The sequence below is a fragment of the Chrysemys picta genome, chromosome 14 (assembly GCF_011386835.1).
Source record: "Chrysemys picta bellii isolate R12L10 chromosome 14, ASM1138683v2, whole genome shotgun sequence".
Classification (NCBI taxonomy): Eukaryota; Metazoa; Chordata; order Testudines; family Emydidae; genus Chrysemys; species Chrysemys picta.
The window spans coordinates 17,986,852-18,008,923 of NC_088804.1; the positions used below are offsets into that span (position 1 = coordinate 17,986,852).

The 22,072-nt window shown below is 41.8% G+C and overlaps 1 protein-coding gene across 5 annotated transcripts in view; it reads left to right on the top strand.

Annotated features, from left to right (window-relative positions):
- The first annotated feature begins 3,161 nt into the window (after positions 1 to 3,161).
- The window catches only part of BRD7 (bromodomain containing 7), an 81,808-nt gene continuing 62,897 nt past the window's right edge, over positions 3,162 to 22,072 (top strand). For all 5 annotated transcript variants that reach the window (XM_065567074.1, XM_065567072.1, XM_008166953.4 and 2 more), the window contains exons 1-8: positions 3,162 to 3,321; positions 5,731 to 5,939; positions 10,526 to 10,655; positions 11,113 to 11,170; positions 12,214 to 12,358; positions 15,385 to 15,495; positions 19,574 to 19,758; positions 21,173 to 21,296. In XM_065567074.1, the coding sequence (XP_065423146.1) occupies positions 3,273 to 3,321; positions 5,731 to 5,939; positions 10,526 to 10,655; positions 11,113 to 11,170; positions 12,214 to 12,358; positions 15,385 to 15,495; positions 19,574 to 19,758; positions 21,173 to 21,296 (1,011 nt within the window). In that variant the 5' untranslated portion in view covers positions 3,162 to 3,272. The remainder of the gene's footprint in view (positions 3,322 to 5,730; positions 5,940 to 10,525; positions 10,656 to 11,112; positions 11,171 to 12,213; positions 12,359 to 15,384; positions 15,496 to 19,573; positions 19,759 to 21,172; positions 21,297 to 22,072) is intronic.

The window sequence follows — 22,072 nt, forward strand, 5'->3', positions numbered from 1 at the left end:
TCAGCAGCTCACAGCTTTGGACCTTTAATCTGACAAGCCTTCAGTTGGTCAGATTCTATATTCAGTAGGATAGACGCCGATTCAATGAGAAAGGGCACATAACATGAATCTCTTGTGTGGAAGCTGGATTTGAAGTGTTCAGGTAGGGCCCTACTTCTCAAATACTATAACGCCACCCTGTTAGCATTTTGTTAAATGCTTTATTCCAGATTGTGCCCAGGCTCTGTGTTGGCATGCAGGGGTCATGGAGCCTCTCCCCTTTCTCTCTGCAACACAACACACCAGCCAAGCACAAGCATTTTCAGCAGAAGGCAAAGACTGCAAGGACTACTCCCTAGCTAGCAGTGCTAGCATTACTAGCCACCTGAAAAGGCATAGTGTATGGGAAGTATGCTGGACCATAACTCCTTTCCCTCGCTCCCCACTGCCTCCACACAACTAACAGGTAGTGAGTTATGAAGGAGAGCACATTCTGCTTCCTTTAAATAGTTGGCACAAGGGATCTCTGAGACACATGCTCCATCCTGGAGCTCTTCCACATCCCCCCCAACCAGGACAGTGCTTTAAAGGTACCACTGAGCCCTCAGTGTTTTGGAAAGGAAAGGAATTGTTACGCTGAGAGTGCAAAGGAGACCTGGAGATAAAGAGAAACAAAGGTGTATTCGGGCTGTGAGTGTCTGTGTCAACGGATAAAATTTCTACTTGTAAGATGCAGGATGTGTCAATAAAACTGAGAACTAAAAGGGCATATTGCACTCTCAAAGGCTGGCAACAAGTCAGACTTACTTGGCTATCCTATAATTCTCTCAAATTTCAGTAGATTCAGGACAGAGTTAGTCAGTGAAATTCAGAAGAACAATTGTACAAATGTTCTTGCCATGTAACATGAAAGAAACCTTAGAACGTTTACCAGTCCCCTAGGGGGAATGGAGGATACAAACACATTTTTGTTTGCATTTTATGAAACATGTCCTTTAAACATTTACTAGACTTGTATTTTTACATATGGCCTTATACACAGACAAAAACTCTCTGCCTCCCACTGAAATATACTTAGGAACATATTGTTGTGTTTGTAATAAGAGTATTAAAAAGTCCAGATGTGAATTAGAAAAACAACTGCTTTTATTAGAGCTAAATTTCAATCTACTGGAATAAGATCAAGCAGGGAAGTTGTGGTTTATTCCAGGCCCCCACCCACACAATTCTCCTGGTAGAATATTGAATAACAACAAATCTAGCCAGTGAAACACAAAAGTATCACATCATCCAACCAAATTCTCATTGGCTCTGGCCAGGATTGTTACCTTATAACTCCTCAGAGCTGCAGGCTTTAAAAATTAACTATTTGCTGGCGCTCTGTCACGCACCCACAGATGTCTAATTAAAATCAAAATAAATCATCCTTTTGTCTATAAAAAGTTGCACATGCGCTAACAAATCTGACGAGAATTAATAGGACCAGTTTGTGATGTTCAGAATGAAAGTTTTTTCCTGGTGGAACAGAATCCATTTCTTAGCAACACCTTTATGATCACCTCCCTGTATCTTGCATAACTCAAATTCCAGGTGGCACTGGAGAGTAGATCCAGCAACACAGATATGGTGGCAGCATGTGCGGGATCTATGACAGGGTGAAATGCCAACAGCAATAAAAGAAAGTACTGTAGAAGGGAAAAGCTCAGAGAAGAACCTTATAATCTTTTGGGGAGAGGAACAGCAAAAAGAGAGACAGGAGTAGGAATTAGGAATCACTGAAGAAACAGACACTGTAGAACTCGTATGAGCAGCTAGACCTGTCTGCTGATGGTCTGGAGTTCACTGGGAATACTCACCTGTGTAATTTCAGCACATAGATAAATGTTGACAGGAGCCAAGTCACACTTCGGGCTTGTTTACTACAGCGGCACAGCTGCAGTGTAGACGGTACCAGTGGCAACAGCAGGGGTTCTCTCCGCTTGGCATAGTTAATCCACCTCCCCGAGACAAGGGCTGTCCCTAGGGGGGTGCACTGCCTGAGACATTAGAAATTCGTCACTAGGGTGGCCAGATGTCCTGATTTTATAGGGACAGTCCTGAGTTTTGGGTCTTTTTCTTATATAGCATCCTATTACTCACCACCCCCTGTCCCGATTTTTCACATTTGCTGTCTGGTCACTCTATTCGTCACCCATCTGCCTGAGACTGCTCCCCCTGCCTCTGGCCAGGCCCCACCCCCACTCCATCCCTTCCCACAGGGCTCCACCTCCAACCTGCTTCTTCCTGCCCCTTCCCCGCCCAGTTCCGTCCCCTCCCCAGAGCACGTTGCGCCCTCGCTCCTCCCCCTCCCCCTGCCCAGTGCCTCCTGGCGCTGCAAAACATCTGATCCGTGGCAGGCAGTAGGCGCTGGGAGGGAGGCGAAGGTGCTGATCGGCGGGGCCGGGGCCCGCCTGCAGACAGGAGGCACTGAGGGGAGAGGGAGGTTCTGGTAGGGGACTCCTCCTTGCCTCCCCCCTGCCTGCTGCTTGCCCGCCTCTCCCCCCACCTCCAAAGCCCAGAGGCAGGGGCAGTCCCCCCCGATTCCCTGTACCCCTGATTCGCCATACCCAAGGGATGGCTCTGCCCAAGGGGCAGCAGCTATGTTGACAGAAGAATTCTTCCATCGCCCTAGTGCTGTCTACATGGGGACTGAGGTCGGCTTAACTCTGTGGATTTTTCACACGTGGGAGCCACAGGGGTCGCTCTACTTTACTGGTGCACAGACCAGCCCTTTGTAAAGCAGCCAGCCAAAAGGCACTGGATTAGGGTGACCAGATGTCCTGATTTTATAGGGACTGTCCCGATTTTTGGGTCTTTTTCTTATATAGGCTCCTATTATCCCCCACCCCCTGTCCCGATTTTCTACACTTGCTGTCTGGTCACCCTACACTGGATGGGCGCTGATCGCTCACCCTGTCTGTGCCCTGGCAGAGACGTGCCCTACCCCTCCTACGCCAGGGCCCGCCTACTACCTCCCCCCTTCAAACGGGAGTGCACCCCAGAGCCAGCGGGATCCGCTGCCTCCCACCCACGGCAGCAGCTGGGCCGAGCGCGCGGGGGCGGGCGGAGCGTACAGAGCACGGGGAGGGCGCTGCGCCCTGCGGCCGCCAGGGGGCGCCGCTCACGGTCGCTGGCAGGCTCTCCGCTGACGGCTACCCTCTTGCCGCGCGTGCGCGCGGGCGGGCTCGGCCGCGTCCCCGGGGTGACGGAAGGAGCTGGCTGGGGAGCGGGCGCTGGGTCGGCCGCGGGGCGCCATGGGCAAGAAGCACAAGAAGCACAAGTCCGACAAGCACCCGTATGAAGGTGACGCGCCGCCTGGCTCCGGGGGCCGGAGAGCGAGAGAGGCTGGGGGCGTCTAAGGGGTTCGTGGGGGGAGGGGAGATGGGGGCGGGAGTAGGGGGAGTAACTGGGGGGAGGGGAGATGGGGGCGGGAGTAGGGGGAGTAACTGGGGGAGGGGAGATGGGGAGTGGGTTTGTGGGGAGTAACTGGGGGGAGGGGAGATGGGGAGTGGGTTTGTGGGGAGTAACTGGGGGGAGTGGGTTTGTGGGGAGTAACTGGGGGGAGTGGGTTTGTGGGGAGTAACTGGGGGGAGTGGGTTTGTGGGGAGTAACTGGGGGGAGGGGAGATGGGGAGTGGGTTTGTGGGGAGTAACTGGGGGGAGGGGAGATGGGGAGTGGGTTTGTGGGGAGTAACTGGGGGGAGGGGAGATGGGGAGTGGGTTTGTGGGGAGTAACTGGGGGGAGGGGAGATGGGGAGTGGGTTTGTGGGGAGTAACTGGGGGGAGGGGAGATGGTTTGTAGTGGGGAGATGGGGAGTGTGTGGCGGAGGGATAGTAAGTTGGGAAAGGAAAGGGGGAGTTGGTTTGGGGGAGAGATGGGGAAATTGGTGGGGTAGTAAAAGGGGAGGTGGGGGAGTGTTTTTGAGGTGGGGGGGAGAGACTGCGGCGGCGGTTCTGTTCTTTATGGTCCGTGGATTCATTGAGGCTCCACATTGCAGATACATTTCATGTCCTGGGTTCAGTGCCTCTTCCCTCTGGAGCTCTGGGTGGCTGGGCTGGGTACAAAAGGTCTGGATTTGTGTTAAAGGGCTTTGAAGAAATATCGGGAAAAGACTATTCATGTGTTGTGTATTAGGTTAGACAGCTCAAAAGTGTAGATGGCCTGGTTTTGTTACAGAGCAGACTGTTTATGCCACCAAGTTGTTCTGCGACATAGGAAGTTAGTTACCTGCCCAGGTTGATAGCATGTACATCATAACCTTTTTGGAGGGTCATACAGTGGGCATTGAACTGGGACAATACAAAAACTTTCTTCCGTTGACCTAGTTAGTGCTGCTTGGGGAGGTGGATTACCTACACCAGCGAGAGAACCCTCTTCCTCTTCCCCCCCCCCCCCCTTCCCCATTGGTGTAGGTTGTGTCTGTGCCTAAGCACTACAGTGGTAGGTAATGTCTCTGCTGAAGCAGCTGCATCACTGTAACATTTTAAGGCTACGCCTACACCACACTTTCATCAGTAAAACTTCTGTCAGAGGTGTGAAAAAACACACCCCGACCAACAAAAGTTTTACCAAGGAAAAGACGCTCTCCCTCCAACAAAGCTACTAACCCTCCTTGCAGTTGGTTTTATTTTGTTGTCAGGAGAGCTCTCTCCTGCTGACAAAGAGCGGCTACGGTGCGTACCTTACAGTGGCACTGCTGTAGCCGCACTGTGCCACTGTAGGGTGCGCAGTGGAGACATAACCTAAATGTAGACATACCCTTAGTAGGGCCTAGTCTACACTTACCGGCTGGTCCGGAGGCACGCCATCGATGTTCTGGGATCGATTTATCGCGTCTGGTTAAGACGCGATAAATCGATCCCGGATCGATCCCGGAAGTGCTCACAATCGACGCCGGTACTCCAGCTCGCCGAGAGGAGTACGCGGCGTCGACGGGGGGAGACTTCCGGCCGCGTCTGGACCGCGGTAAGTCCGGACTAAGGTACTTCGAATTCAGCTACGTTATTAACGTAGCTGAATTTGCGTACCTTAGTCCGAAGTCCGGACTAAGTGTAGACCAGCCCTTAGTTGTAGAGACTCACACTGAAGAGATAAGAAAGAAAACCACTTGGAAATAAGGTCTGAGAGGTGCCTGACTACTTTTGATCTGGGCCTAAGTGCCTTCACTCTAATTGAAATTGATGGGAGGTCTGCCCTTGGACTTCAGTGGACTTAGATTTAGACTCAGGACAATGATTCTATTTTAAAACACTGTAGTAAGTTTTATCTGGAACTATTTTTGATTTGGCCTAATTTGTAGGAAATGTAACAATTTTAATAAAGACTGGTAGGAGTGCCAGATTTACCAAACCGATCTGATCATCTGTTCCCCGGGATCTAGTTTGCCTTTGTCAGTAACCACACCTAGTGAGTATGGGAAAGAGGAAAACATCCACAATGACTTAGACAGCTGTGCAATACTGGGTGGAGGGGAGGTCATTCCTGGTGTAAACTGATTCTCATAGAAGCCATTGGACATGAGCTTTGATTAGCCTTGGTCCATATACTGAATTTGACAGATTCTAATTGTAATTTCATGTTGATTAATTATAGACTTGTTCAGGAGTAGTTTTTAATGTCAGAAATAAATATTGGAACACTATGCAAATTGACTAAGTATGTTCTCTGTTTTCTATGCTTTAATCATATTTCTCATTTCATTGATGCTTTAAGAATATGTAGAAAAACCCTTAAAGCTGGTACTAAAAGTCGGAGGAAATGAAGTCACTGAACTCTCTACTGGAAGCTCAGGACATGATTCAAGCCTCTACGAAGACAAAACTGAACATGAAAAACACAAAGACAGGAAAAGGAAAAAGAGAAAGAAAGGAGAAAAACAGATTCCTGGAGAGGAAAAAGAAAAAAGAAAGAGAAAAGTAAAGGTAGCTACTATTACATTATGTACTTTAGTGCTAAAATCTTCACCTTGCCCAAATATCTAAGTCAGTAAGGTGTAAGAGAACAGTTAAATCATGAAATGACTTGCCAGTTTTGGGAGATTTTAGGATCAGGCCCTCTAGATTACTAGTAATTTGGAGAAAAGTGAATGTATGCTTCAATCTGAGTAATTTATATTTCAAAACATTAATGTTTTGCTGATTTGCCCTCCACCCCCAAACTAGTTAGATCAGAAAAATGAGTCTTGGATATATTAAATTATTTTTCTCATAATCATTAAAATATTGTCTAGCATAATAACAATGAAACACAGAATGATTTTTTTGTTCACTTCCATTTAATGAGTAAATCCAAAGCAATATAAAGACCTTATTAAACTATACATTTCGTAGACGAGGAAAATACTATCTCTTCTAGGGGTACTGAGCCTGAAAGGTCAAGTCTTTATGCCTTTAATTTTAAAACGTTTTTTAGCCCCTATAGTTGTGGACAATATAGAAAATATGAACAGTGTGTAAACTGATAAATGTATGCCTGTCTGAATCTGCTGACAGCCTGAAACAATCACTCTAAGGCCTGGTCTACACTACAGGGTTAGGTCCAATTTAGCCGTGTTAGGTCAATTTAAAAATGACTGCGTCCACACAACCAACCCCGTTCCGTCGACCTAAAGAGCTCTTAAAATTGACTTCTGTACTCCTCCCTGACGAGGGGAGTAGCGCTAAAATCGACCTTGCTGGGTCAAATTTGGGCTAGTGCAGACGCAAATTGATGGTATTGGCCTCCAGGAGCTATCCCAGAGAGCTCCATTGTGACCGCTCTGGACAGCACTTTGAACTTCGATGCACTAGCTAGAGACACAGGAAAAGCCCTGGGAACTTTTGAATTTCATTTCCTGTTTGGTCAGCATGGCAAACTCAGCAGCACAGGTGACCATGCAGTCCCCCCAGAATCGTAGAGCATAGAATGTTTCTACACTTCCCCTATCATCTTTGTCCCTGAGATTATCGCAGATTAGAAGGCAAAAAAAATGCACTCGCAATGACATGTTTTTCAAGCTCATGCAGTCCTCCTGCACTGATAGGGCACAGCTTAATGCATGGAGGCATTCAGTGGCAGAGGCCAGGAAAGAATTAAGTGAGCGCGAAGAGCGGAGGCAGGACATGATGCTGAGGCTAATGGGGGAGCAAACGGACACGAAGCGTCTGTTGGAGCTGCAGGAAAGCCAACGAGCACAGACCCCCGCTGCATCCACTGTATAACTGCCTACCCTCCTCCCCGTGTTCCATAGCCTCCTCACCCAGACACCCAAGAACGCGGGGAGGGGAGACTCTGGGCATCCAGCCACTCCACTCCAGAGGATGGCCCAAGCACCAGAAAGCTGTTATTCAAACAGTTTGATTGCTTATTGTAGCCACACTAAAAATGTGGCCTTGTCCTTCCCTCCTCCCCCACCCCACCTGGGCTACCTTGTCCATTATCTCATTATTTTTTTTTTAATTAATAAAGAAAGAATGCATGGTTTCAAAACAATAGTTACTTTATTTGGGAGGGTGGTTGGCTTACAGTGAATTAAAATCAACAAAGGGGACGGGTTTGCATCAAGAAGAAACACACACAGCTGTCACACCGAAGCCTGGCCAGTCATGAAACTGGTTTTCAAAACCTCTCTGATGTACAGCGTGCCTTGCTGTGCTCTTCTAATTGCCCTGGTGTCTGGCTGCTCAAAATCGGATGCCAGGCGATTTGCCTCAACCTCCCACCCTGCCATAAACATCTCCCCCTTACTCTCACAAATATTATGGAGCACACAGCAAGCAGCAATAACAATGGGAATGTTGGTTGCGCTGAGGTCTGATCAACAGCACCAGCGAGCTTTTAAAGTCCAAAGGCACAATCTACCACCATTCTGCACTTGCTCAGCCTATAGTTGAACTGCTCCTTACTACTGTCCAGACTTCATGAGCCATAGGAGCAAGGGGTAGACTGGCATAGGTGCGACTGCGTGGTGCTGCCAGCTGGGAGAGCAGCCTGAGGCAGAAGCCTCCAGCTCGCATGATATTCCAGGTAGGACTGAATCTCCATGAGATGAAACTTAAAGAAGAGAAGAGAGCAGAGTTGCAGGGGAAGCGGTGGAGCCGTACACCATGCCCTGGTGGTTGCTAGGAGCCGGGCAGGGAAGAAGTTTCCAGAACCCCCGGCCAAGCTACATGTCTGAGGAGGACGGGTACCAGTCCTACTGCACCGTCTGCTGCGAAGGCAAGGAGCTGCTGCTGCTGTGTAGCAATGCCAGCTGCTGCAGGTGCTTCTGTGTGAAATGCTTGGAGGTCCTGGTAGGGCAAGGTACCTCAGCCCTGGAGCTGTTACATGTGTCAACCACAGAAATGCTATGGGGTGCTACAGCACCAACCGGACTGGAATGTACGGCTGCAAGACTTCTTCACCAGGGACAAAGGACAGGAATATGATGCACCTAAAATCTAAAAAGGCCTGCACATTTCCCAGAGTCTCTACTCTTGATAACAGAATGTCAATGATTGCACTGGCTACTTGGATCACAGCAGCCCCCACAGTAGACTTGCCCACAACAGCAAAGGTGACGGTGAGCTGAGTGGGCTCCATGCTTGCCATGGTATAGCATCTGCATGGGGAAAAAAGGCGCAAAATGATTACCTGCCGTTGCTTTCACGGCGGGAGGGGCGACTGACGACATGTACCCAAAACCACCAGCGACAATGTTTTTGCCCCATCAGGCATTGGGAGCTTAACCCAGAATTCCAATGGGCGGCAGAGACTGTGGGATAGCTACCCACAGTGCACCGCTCCATAAGTCGACACTAGCCACGGTAGTGAGGACGCACTCCGCCGACTTAATGCGCTTAGTGGGGGCATACGCAATCGACATTATAAAATCGATTTCTAAAAATCAACCTAATTTCATAGTGTAGACAGAGAAGTGAACTGCATCATTCATCTTAATCAAGACCCTGTCGACTGCAGTTCTGTAGCCACAGAATTTGCCATTTTGTTGCAGCCAGGGACCCAATATTTTGTTTTGTCTCTTTGCTCTGCTGGAATCTGCTTATACTTTCCTCTTGCTCTCTAGCTTCCCACTACAGGGGTCAGCTGCCCTATCTGTCATGGTATAGGGCAAGCTGCAATGCTATCCCCTCTCTAGGTCAGTGCTCCATCACCGGTGACAAACCTCAAGTTTCAATCTGGCAGTCATGTAGCATAGCATATTTAGTGTTCATAAATTAATACAGAGCCCCACATCCTCTTTGTTGTCAAGCATCCTGCCGTGCCGTTTTTGTTAAGTTGGTGGGAGGGATCCTGGCTATAAGGGCAAGGGGCAGTTCACATCTTAGCCCTATTCTTTTGGGTACCAGTAGAGAAACACTTGAGACCAACTGATCTACCTAAATTCTTGAATTATAGAATTTAAGATCAAAATAAAGTAATTTCAACAGAATGAGCTGCAGGTGCTGATGAACTAAATTGAAGATACTTTGCCTCATTGAAGTCCATTTCTTTGACATGATGCAAAGGTGTTCTTTAGTCCTCCATATTAGAGCCCTGTGGAGACTATTCTTTTAATCCTGCTCCTGTCCTACCCTGCAATACCCACTCCCACATTGTTTCTTGCATTTTTATCCTGCTCCCAACCACAAAAATCTTAGATCTCACAAAAGAGAGCCATTTCCCCCATGTTGCTAAAAAAAAAAAAGCCTACAGTTTAATATAAACAGAATTCAGACACAATTTTTATGTGATAAACCGATGAGAGATTTAGTGTGTTCTCGCAAATTACTACAGTCGGTGGGGTTTTGTTTGTGGGGGTTTTGTTTTGTTTTGTATTTTTCCCCCATGCAATCCCGCCCGCAACAAATTACATTTTACCCACTCATGCTATTATGGCAGGAAGTCTTATGGAACCCACAGCATCCCAGTCCCGCTGAAGGGCTCTACCCCTTATCCAAAAGTTACTCCAGTTTTACTTTACCCTTACCTTGCACAGGTGATCAGAGGACTGGATTCATAGTATTAGAAAATGTTAGTTGCCAAACTGTGGAATTCAAATAGACAAGTAACCAGATATGCATGATTGCACAGGTGATATTGAAATGGAAGCAGATTTAAGGTTGCTGGGGGGTTGAGTGTAACTAATACTCAATTTTCTGGCTTTCTAATGGCTTTTAATGAACTAGTGTGTTGTTTTCCCAAAAGTTTACATGTATTCTCAACATTAATCTTAGCTTTAAAGGTTTGGTTGTTTTTTGTGGGGTTACCCTGGGGAGAATTCTCTGTGTATGAAGTTGCTCCTGTCACTCTGTAAAAATCTCAGTTCTATCACAAATACCATGTAAAAAGACTCTTTAAATGATAGAGTAATTCTGCTATCTGAATTACTCTGTCTTCCAGTAGGTGGAGACAGTGCCTTTAGAAATGTGAAATCTTGGCATTCCTGTGCTTTGTTTCCTGTCTAAAGTAATCTGAACCAAGCATTAGTTAGCCAACAATAATGCAGTTTCTACAGCATCACTGAAATTGCTTATCTTTCTCTTTCTAGGAAGATAAAAAGAAGCGAGATCGGGAACATGCTGAAAGCGAGGGAGAAAGAGAACTGAAATGTCAGACTCCTATGAGACTGGAATTGCCACCAGAGAAGCCACTGGCGAGTAGTTTAGCAAAACAAGAAGGTAGAAATCATTAAGAATTAATTGGTTTTGTTGAGATGCTCTAAAAGCTGAAATTGGTTCCTTAAAAATAATGTCCTGTAAAAGGTGGCTAGTATTTAGCATTAGTGAAGTCCAATTTTCTTGAATTGAGAATGTTTTACCTGTTCTTATCTTCATAGCAAATGACTTGACCTTTGATACTATCCAAAAATAGCTGAACTTTGAAATACTGCTCCTATGGTGGCGTTTTCAAAATGAGGCTCGTTGCTTGTATACAGGCATCGTTACAATGTTTAATAAGGCAAATTAGAAAGGTTACCCCCTACTCTGTTTTCAGTGTATTTAGGGCAGTAAAATTAATATTTGACAGAATGCTCTAATGTACAGCAGTTTTGTAAAATCACATGATAATCTTGGGGTGGGGGGTTTCAATTTTTTTGTAGTTTCCTTTTTCCCCATTTTACTTTTTCCCCCCCAGAAGTGGAACAAACACCACTTCAAGAAGCTTTGAATCAACTCGTTAGACAGCTGCAGAGGTGAGTACTTGCTCTATCAGGACTATGAAATGGAAATTCAAAACATTAGTTGCTAAAGGGTATAGTAGCTTTGAAAATTTTTAAGCTATGTGGCCTATTAACAAGCTTGGTCAATTTTAAAGTGCTTGTTAAATATTTTGCCTGGCAGCAGCAGCAGAACTACAAATTGTCAAGCATTCAAATGTCAGCATTTTATTTGCTTTCATTGGCAATTTGTAGGATATTCTATAAAGAAGACATAAATTGACAGTGAACCTCTTTTTGTTGGTAATATTACCTATGCATTCTAGGGTTATAGCTGCATACAAATCAGAAGTGAGGGGAACTTACAGGGCTATTTTATAAACTTAACTACCAATAGCACAATGTCATAGTGCTTAGTAATTTCTCCTCAGACTTGCATTTTCTTTTAATACCTCCAATTATTAAGTTTTAAAGACTATTAAAAGGAAACAGCATGGCAAATATGCTGAACTCAACACAAATGTGTCCCTTGTATGTCATAAAATATTTTATTTGCTTTCAGAGAACTGCAAGAATTTTTAATTAGCATTCTGTCAAAATTGCAACCTCATTTAACTGAATATGAATTTGTGTAGTCTCTTAATCTTTAAAGTAAAAAGGTAAATGCACATACAAATTAATGACTTTCTAAAGCATACAGTGAGCATCTTTTGAATAAAAGATTCAGATTTCCAAGTGGTGGGTTTTGTTTTTTTGTTTTTTTGGGGGGTTACAATTTTGCAGGAAGGACCAAATCAAGCATAAATCCTCTTAATTTAAGCCTTCTCCATCTAACTCTGAATTTGGGAGAGAGGTTCACTGTCTGTGTCTGGCATACAAATATGAAGATGACGGGGTATCAGGTTAAAGAACTAGCTTTGTTAACCACCCTAAATTCTCAGGTTCTCTCCCACTCTTCCAAACTCAGAGTTAGATATACAGTATATCTAACTTAGTCATCTCTTCTATTTAATTCCAGGCTCAATATGTTTTGTTTTAAAAATAAAATATAAAGAACACATCTTTTCATATCTTAACAGAAAGGATCCAAATGCTTTCTTTTCATTTCCTGTGACTGACTTTATTGCTCCGGGCTATTCCATGATCATTAAACACCCAATGGATTTTAGTACCATGAAAGAGAAGATCAAGAACAATGGCTACCAATCCATAGAAGAATTAAAGGTGCTTATAAGTTATATTTTTGCTACAGAGAGGGATTAAATGATGACACATGGAGATATGAACAATTGCATTGTACGGATTATTCCGTTTTATTCACATTTCCTTAAATGTTCATATTCTATGAATATATGAAATTGGCAGAAATCAGCACGTGGCTTTAGCAATATTTTCTGTTGACCTCGTAAGCAAACAAGTTCTGAAAATAAAAAAGAAATTACACTTCCTGTTTTCAAAAAATAAACTGGATGGCAAAAACAAATATGTATAGTATTGGTTAGAATACGATCTATAAACAAGTTATATGTATTTTAATATGGTATAACTGGAATCCAATGTCATGAATGATTGCCTGTTGGTCTGAGTGGACTTTTTTTCCCTTCTATGTCTACTGCTTGCTTGTAGGATATAACCCAGTGAATTTTCAGAATTGTGCTAATTGGGTTAAATATTTATAGTTCCTCTAGAACCCAAAATATGTAATGTAGTTATAGCCATGTTGGTCCCAGGATATTAGAGAGAGGACGTGAGGTAATATCTTTTATTGGGGAAAGGTAATTCGAGTACCAAAACTGAAGAACTTGTGTGGCTCGAAAGTTTCTCTCTCTCTCCAACAGAAGTTGCTCCAATAAAAGATATTAAATCACCCACCTTGTCTCAGCCCAAAATATAGTCTTATACCAGGGCTTTGGAGCTGTGCTCCAGCTCCAGGCAAAAACCTGCAGCTCCACTCTAAAGCCCTGTTATACTCTTAAACAACACAACGTGCAAGTCAGTAGAAAACCATTCCATTTGATGTAAATTTTGCAGTTTTATTCTGAAATAAAGACAATGGACTGCATATAACCAGAAAATGTAAGGATTGAGATGAATGAACTTGTCATCCTTGCCTATCTGTTACCACTCCATCAGATTTCCCACTCCCCTCCCCACCCCACCCCCGAAATGGCAAGTCTTTAAAAGAAAAACATAATACACATATGGCCTTTTTACTGCTGTTTTCTGTCTGACAAGTACAACCGTATGATCTCCAGGGAAAGCTGTCTATGCCTGGCATTGCCTTTACCTTCCCATTAATAATAAAGAGGTAGTCAAATGTCTGTCAAATTGCTTTGGCCTCAAGAACAAACCTGTCATCTCAAGAAGAGATGAGCTCCAATCTGCAGGCCTTGGTGCCTTTGAAGATGTCTAGTGAGTTAGGGAAGAACCTGCCCTTTTGCTGCTATATGTGGGGAACTCGTGCTAAGTGGAATTCACTGTTATCAAGAAATTGGTTAAATGCTATTTCTGACAGTCCATGTTAAACTCGGGGGTCACATTGACATACTGATATTTCATGGCTTCTCAGAGTAAATTGGGCATTTGTAAATGTCCCAGAATAATCGCTTGTGGGACATAGGATCACCCCCAAAGAATATCAATGATCCAAAACACCTGGGACAGATAACAGCCGTAACTCTGACATAACTGGGGTGAATAAAGTTGAACCCATCTCTAGGGAAGGGGTTGCAGTGCTATGATGTCTCTTCAGGGCTCCCGTTCATGCCAAAGAGGATTTCCTCTGAAGAAGCATAATTATTTTCCAGGAGCCAAAAGTCATAGAAGCTAAATTTGACAAAATTGAGCCCTCAGGGCATGATCGTGTATTCCGTGCACACCAAAACTCCCAGCAGTTTAGGGTGAATGAGGAATGCGAGCTTGGGTTCCAAAACTCTGAGCTACGTGTCACCTTTAAGATCTGCTAACTTTCTAGTTTGTGCCCCTTTCCTGGAAAACTTTGAGGCTATAAAACATTTTTTATTCATCAGGATGTGGAAACAATATAGGCAGAATCAGTATCACTTTCAATGTAGCATAATATGTTTTACTTTTGTAATGGCGCAGAATACCAAAGCAATCTCTTTAATAAACAAACACTTTGCTCACTGGTAAGAAGAAATACTCTGTGGCCCTTCACCTGCCTGTCTGGGTTTAAATGCGGCCCTCAATTGCAATTTCTAACTATAACATGTTTGCAATTTGCGCAGCTAATATCTGGATTACTGTTAACTTTTAATTTTTTTTCCAATTATATGTTCTCACTCGGAGCTTTGAAGCTGAAGAAAACATTCCTTTGTTGTTTCAGCTGCTTCAGATTAGTCTGGCACACAGATCTACAGAATCTATTTCTCCCTGCCTTTCTGGGTTCTTCGCCTTTCACACATAACTGCACTGATTCATAGTGGAAGATATTTTGTGCCAAAACTTCAGTTTTCTTTTCAACTTTGACATTCTGTGTAGATGGTTGAATGGAAGGTCTAGCACATCTATGTAGAGAAAGTCTAATATAGTTCATCCTTTCTGTTAGTCTTTTGGATATCCTTTGCTAAGCTTAGGATTCTGTATTTCTTTTTCGTATTAAAATACTAATGAGAAACGACTGACACCTTAATGACTAAGTGCAATTCAGTCAAGTATATTTATATATTTTAAAACTTTGTTTTAAGGATTTGAGCCAAGATTTTTTAAAATGGAGACCTACATCGATAAGTACTTAAATAAATGGCCTGATTTTTTTCGGAAGTCCTGAGCACCCAACAAATCTCATATCAGACTGCTTATGTAGGTGTCAACATATGGATCTAGACAGTTTATCCATATGTTCTGAAAAGTTTGACCTTTACCCCGATATAACGCGACCCGATATAACACGAATTCGAATATAACGCAGTAAAGCAGGGGGGGATGAGGGGAGGTGGCCAGGGCTGCGCACTCCGGCAGATCAAAGCAAGTTCGATATAACGTGGTTTCACCTATAACGCGATAAGATTTTTTTGGCTCCTGAGGGCAGCGTTATATCGGGGTAGAGGTATTTTTAATATTTAATTACTTAAACATCTTTGAAATTGCAACAGGCTTTTTTTGAAGCTGTTTGTTTTGTTACCTTCAGCTCAAGACACCACTTGTATTGCAGCCAGTTATTTTAGTATAGCATCCTGTATTATCTAACTTAACTCTCATTCAAAATTCATTCATTTTTTTTTTAACAGGACAACTTCAGATTGATGTGCACTAATGCCATGATCTACAACAAACCAGAGACTATTTATTATAAAGCTGCAAAGAAACTACTGCACTCAGGGATGAAAATACTTAGCCAGGTAATGAAAAATTTAAATAACAAAATTAGGTTTAGTTTGGGTTTTTTGTCTTTAATTGAGAAACAACAGGCTGCACTCAATCTGATTTATTTGGTTTTTCGTATAATAAATTAGTAACATTAAGGAGTAGTGGATAGGGCTCTGGACTTGTAGTTAAGACCTGGGTTCTATTTCTGGTTTATTACTGACCTATCTTCACATGTGTAAAGTGGTGAAACTATACTTACCATCTTTTATAAAGCACATTGAGATATATGGATGTTAAGAGCATTGAAAGAGTGAAGGTTTTTTTGTACTTTAACAGTTGCATGAACATCCTCACACTTTCTTTTCAAGATGGACTAGAATAATATTGTAAAGGGGTGCAAGGTTTGTCATTTGGGGCCTGATACAGTGCGGAAGGAACCATAGTATTTCTTTGACATATTTTCTTCATTATAACTTTTTAGTGAAAACAGTTTACTATTCTCTTATAAGCCACTCCAATTGTAGGGAATTTGTCTATGGAACACAAAAACTAAATACTGGAAAAATGTTGATTTCATTGGTCAGAACTTAGTGAGAAGGCTTGCTTTTGCTGTGAAATATATGGGATCCATTTTCTTAGAGTTTAAGGCCAGAAAGGACTATAACATCATTTAATCTGATCTTCTGTGTATCACAGGCCATTAAGTTTCACCGGGTTATTCCTGTATTGAGCCCAATAACTTATGTTTGACTAAAGCATAACTTCCAGAAAGGCATCCAGTCTTGATTTGAAGACTCCAAGAGATGGAAAATCCAACATTCTCCTGGGTAGTTTGTTCCAGTAGTCAATCACCCCCACTGTTAAAAATTTGTGCCTTATTTCCAATTTAAATTTGTCTGGCTTCAGCTTCCTGCCACTAGTTTTTGTTGTGCTTTCTCCACGAGCCCTTAGTACTCAGTGTTTTCTCCCTGGGAAAGTACTTATACACTATAACCAAGTCACTTTTTTTTTTAAGGTAAACAGATTTAGCTTTTCAAGTCTCACTATTAGGCATTTTCTCCAGCTCTCTAATCATTTTTGTGGCTCTCTTCTTTACCTTCTCCTTTTTTTCCCAACATCCTTTTTTTAAAACGGGGAAACCAGAAGTGTATAGTATTATAGTATCAATCTCAGCAGTACCAATACAGAGGTAAAGTTACCTCCCTACTCCCCTGTTTATACTTCTGTATTACATATAATAAAGGACAAAATGCATTGCATATAGAATAGTTAGGAAAAGCTATTTTGCTTTGTATCTAATTCACTTTTATATTTAGAAGAATACAGAGTTCCCAAAGCCACCGAAAGCTACTTATCGCTGTAAAAGAGGAATGAAAAATTTTAAACACTCTGAAACCATTTGTGCTGAGATACTGCTTGTCCCTTCTAATTTACAATGGACATTAATTTGACAAGTGCACTATATTTTTAATAAAAAAATAAATATCAACCCATTAACTTGAACTTGATACATATTAAAGGAGAGAATTCTTTATTTACAGCAGAGGGCGCTCTACATGTATTTGATTTTTAACTATTGATAATATTTCATACTCCGTTTTCTACAGTACATGGGATCTTGCAGTTACTCTAGCTACAGTGTTGCCCTTCCTCCCTCAGATCTCATGTCAGCAACCAAAATAGCACTTTGGTACATTTGCTGTTTACATATAAAGGTGACCACAAAAGGAAATCAGTTAGAATCACGCAGGTTCTCCTCTGTAACCTTTCAATGTAAAATGCTATTTGCTTCTTTCAAGAAAAGGGGGAATAAAGAGTAAAAGTGAGATAAGACAGGAAGACAACAAGCAGCATGAAAGGAGAGAAATTCAGACACTATTGGTTAGGATATGGAAGGGGAGAAAGGATGTCAAACAGCATCATTAGGGATGGTAACATATCCTTTTTAACCAATAATTTTGTGGGAGACAAGATGAGAGAGCTAGAAATAATGTTTTTCACAGGATCCAGTGAAACAATTTGAAATTTCTGCAGATTGCTCTAAACCAGGTCCTCAAACTTCATTGCACTGTGACCCCCTTCTGACCACAAAAATTACTACACAACCCCAGGAGAGGGGACCGAAGCCTGACCCTGCCTGAGCCCCACTGACCTGGGTGAGGAGGCCAAAGCCCAAGGGCTTCAGCCCCAGGCAGGGGGCCTGTAACCTGAGCCTCGCTTCCCAGGGCTGAAGCACTCAGGCTTTGGCTCCAAGCAGTGGAGCTCGGGCTTCGGCTCTGGCCCCGAGCCCCAGCAAGTCTAAGCCAGCCCTGGTGACCCTATTAAAATGGGATCACGACCCACTTTGGAGTTCCAACCCACAGCTTGAGAACCACTGCTCTAAACAAAATTTTGAGATGTAAGAAGCAAAATAAACTTTAAAAAAAACTTTCCATTGTTCCTTCCCCAAAACGTGCCAACACCTCTACAATTGCTTCCCCTCTATTCCTACCCTGATATTTCCTTGTACCATTTGCACTCAGACCACCTACCCTTTGCTAAAATCTTCGGGAGGGGAAGGGTTGACATTACAATATAAACACACCCTTTAACTTAGAAATAGGAAGGAGGAGTTGCTTTTTTTGCACCCTTGTCACTAGGAGCTATGAAAAATTAAGACATTAAATCCAGTATCAGATACATTAGAGATGGATCAGATGGTATGTGCCTTAAATATAGGAGTACAGAAATCTGTACTGATATAAATTAAAATAGTCTACAAAGAACATTAATAATAGTATAACCTTTGTGCTTTCAGTTTAGTGCTTTACAAATTGTAGGTATCTAAAGTATGTTTTGTTTTACAGTGGTGCCTATCGGTTCCACACTAGACCAGAGAACCATTCTGCTGGATTCTTTACAAACACAAAATAACAGTCCTTGTCCTAAAGAGTCTACAGTCTAATAGACAAAATAAACCAAGGGTAGGATAGGAGACAGTGGCACAAAGCGGTGATGTTATTTGCCTGAGGTCACACCAGGTCAGTGGTAGGTTTCCTGAGTCCAGTTCTTGGTTGGTTTCTTGGATGGAACTAATAAAAATATGCTACTTTATAACAAAACATAAAATTACATATAAGAACATCCTCTACATGTTCAGGAGTTCATTAAACAGCAGCTTCTTCACTGTGTTTTCTTTCATAAATTCCTGCAAAATTAACTTGTTTAAAAAAAAATAAACACATCCTGCTTTTGATTCATATGCAAAAGGTTAAGCTATGTTTAAGATGGTTTCTCCATGCTGAACTAAGCTGACAGTTTATTTTAATGATGCACGGGATGTTTAATGTCTTAGGCCTTGTCTACACTTAAAAGGGTTTGTGAGTATAGATATATTAGAAGAGCTGTATAGTCATGCCTGTCATCCCAGAATGGAGACACAGAACTCTTACTTCAATAGCTTAAACCAGTTCCCCACTCAGAATAAGCTATATCAGCAAAATGACGACTTTATAACTGCATTTACACTAGGGCTTTTGCCAGCATAGCACAGCTATGTTAGGGATGGTGGTGGTTTTTTTCCCCCCATATTCCTAACCAACACAACTATGCCAGTAAAACGTTCTAGTGTAGACCTGCTCTTGGCTAGTTGCTAACACTACATAATGATAATAGTCAATGTTAAGAGTGCTATTTTATTTATTTTAAAGAAACACCTTGACATAAAATGTAACTGGCCACAGGCGTTACTTTGTTATAGCTGATAACTTTTTGTGGCTACTAGAATTGCAGCCATCTGTAAACAGCGATATCACTTAAGTACACATTTCCTCTTGACCCCTTTTTCCATGTTTTTCATTATATGGATCCCATGTAAATTAGTGAAAATGTAATATTTCTCTACTGAATGCTATACTGGAATTGAGTCTCACTCCATTATTTTAAGTATCATGCTTCAGTACTGTTGCCAGATCACCTATTAAACATAGTGTCCATATTAATCTAATGACCCAAGTTGTCTTTTCTAGTTGATAGTGTTGAAAGAAAAGTATTTAACTTAAATCTTTGTGAACAAGTTATGAAAGAGTTAATTGTAGATGTGAAATGAAAACATCCCTTGTATATTTTTAGGAGAGAATACAGAGCCTAAAACAGAGTATAGATTTCATGGCAGACCTGCAGCAAAGCAGAAAGCAAAAAGATAAGATGGAATTACAGCCAAATGGTGAGGATGACAATCTTCTTGGGAAAGACAAAGAAGAATCTATGGAAGCTGACATCAAAGCATTCAAAACGCCCAACAAGGAGCATAAAAAGTAAAGTATTGTTTAAGTAATGATTTAAAGTTATCCACTCTAATTCCATTGAAAGAAAGTGCTCTTAGATATCAGTGGACATGGACTGTTGCATTTCTGGCACTGTTTATGCACCAAGAAACTCTGATTCCTAGACTCCTGGAAATTGCTTTTGTTTTTTTCCTCCATTCCTTTTTCTTCTAGCCCTTTCCTTTGGCCAAAATAATAATGAATGTATTTTTTTCATTTTATAAAAGGTCTTCATTTTGCATTATCAGGGTAATTGTGCACCAAGACTAACTCATTTCAAGATTTTTTGCGGGTTTTTTTGTGTGTCTGTGTAATTGTTTTCACTTAAGTAATGCCAGTTTGGTGCAAGCTGGCAAATATGACTTTTCAATGTTTTGATGCACTTTACAAAATGTTGTCTATTGAGAATTTCAGCTGGCAACTACTAGCTATTTTTGCTGTCGGATATGTCTTAAACGCTGAAGAGAGTGCGTGTAACAGCAGCAGTTCTGCTATATTGAAATATCCTCAAATACTTCAAAATATTTGCCAAGCAGTGGCTTCGTTCTTCTGAATGTTGGTACTCAAGATATGACAACATAGCTCCAGCAAATCAGAGTTTAAACTGTTGTAATAAATGTACCAAAACTATTCTTTTTAGTTTATGGGAATGCAAGTGTAAAACATGGCAATGGCCCAAACTGACAAATCTCTAACTGGAGAAACCCATGTGTGAAGACAGCTGTAGAGAGACTAGCACACAGAGAACCAAATTATTTGTATAAGTCCAGTCTCTGGCTTATAGATAGAGCTGAGCGGGGAAAAAGTATTCCCATCCAGCAAGAATTTGAGATTTCGAAAATTTTCCATCCTGAATCACAACAAAGTCAATCTCAACATTTTTTACAATCCAACAACCTGAAAAAAAAATCCATTTTGGATCAATCAAAACATTTTGTTTCAATTCTGACTTTTCTTAACTTTTTAATATAAATTCAATTTCAGAACAAAGTAATTCAGTCCAAACCAAACTCCTAACATTTCTCATTTTGAAAATGTCAAAATGGGCCACTTTGACAATTTTGAAACTTTTCAATTTTTTCAAGATGGAAAATGTGTCAAAACGGACCCTTTCCTGCAAACAGTTTCAGTTTTGATGTACTGGCGTTTTTAAGTGAAAAAAACATTTTGGCAAAAAATTACCAACCATCTTTACTTATAGACACAGCTTTCCAATGCATATTTTCTCCTGCTTAAACCTGCTCATACTGAATTCCTTTGTACGTACCAGATACTTGACATTCTAAACCGATGGTGTAATAGTCTGACACATGAGACTCACTCCATTGAACCTTTGCCAATACTTGTGATTCAGTGACTTTGCTAGTTTAAGGCAGATAATGTGAGAAACTGTCTTTATTTGCAGGAAAGACAAAGATCTACTTGAAGAAAAATTAAGGAATAACAACTTAGAAAGGGAACAGGAGCAGATTGATCGTATCATTAGAGAATCTGGAGGAAAGTTAACAAGAAGACTTGTGAACAGTCAGGTGAACAGTTGGGTGGATTTGGAAACCAGTTTGTTTACTCTTTGGGAAATGCCCATTTAACATCGTGTAGCATTTGAAATTCTGGGTGTAACAATGTTATAATTTGCATTGAGTTTTACTCGTGTTTAATCTTGATTCAGATCTAACATTTTAAGCAGAGGAAGTTGGAAAAAAGTACTTTTTAGCTGAATATTTACTGAACTTGAACTAAATAAGATCTCTACTGTGGGCCTTTACACTTCTTGACTTCAGTTGAAATAAAATTTTGAATGAATTTTAGAGCTCAGTCATGCAATACTGGTAGAAACAGTTTTAATCAAAGTTTAAACTTTGAGTCACTTGAAGTTTATAGTAAATTGTACAGTGCAGAACCTCAAAACATTTTAAACCCTAGCATGCAAAAACCATTGTTTCAGAATAGTCCATTCTAAAGAGAGACTACTAACTGTATCCAATGAGACAGGGATCTTGTGCTGCAGACAGGTGTTAAAGACACTAGAGTAACACAAACAGGCCCATTTTATTTGAGACCAAATATTTGAATGCAGCCTCCTAGATATATTATTCCCTTTTACCTTGTTGATGGAGAAAAACTTTTGAGCTCTACAGAGCTCTTTTTCAGGTGAATATTAAATCATATCTAACACAATAAATCTGTTCAATCTTTCACAATAATTTCTATTTGCCCTATTAATAATGAAATTGGTAACTAGAGAAATTACAAATTGTAGACTTTTTTTTAAAAAAAAAAGCCTGATGAATTTTGACATTTATCA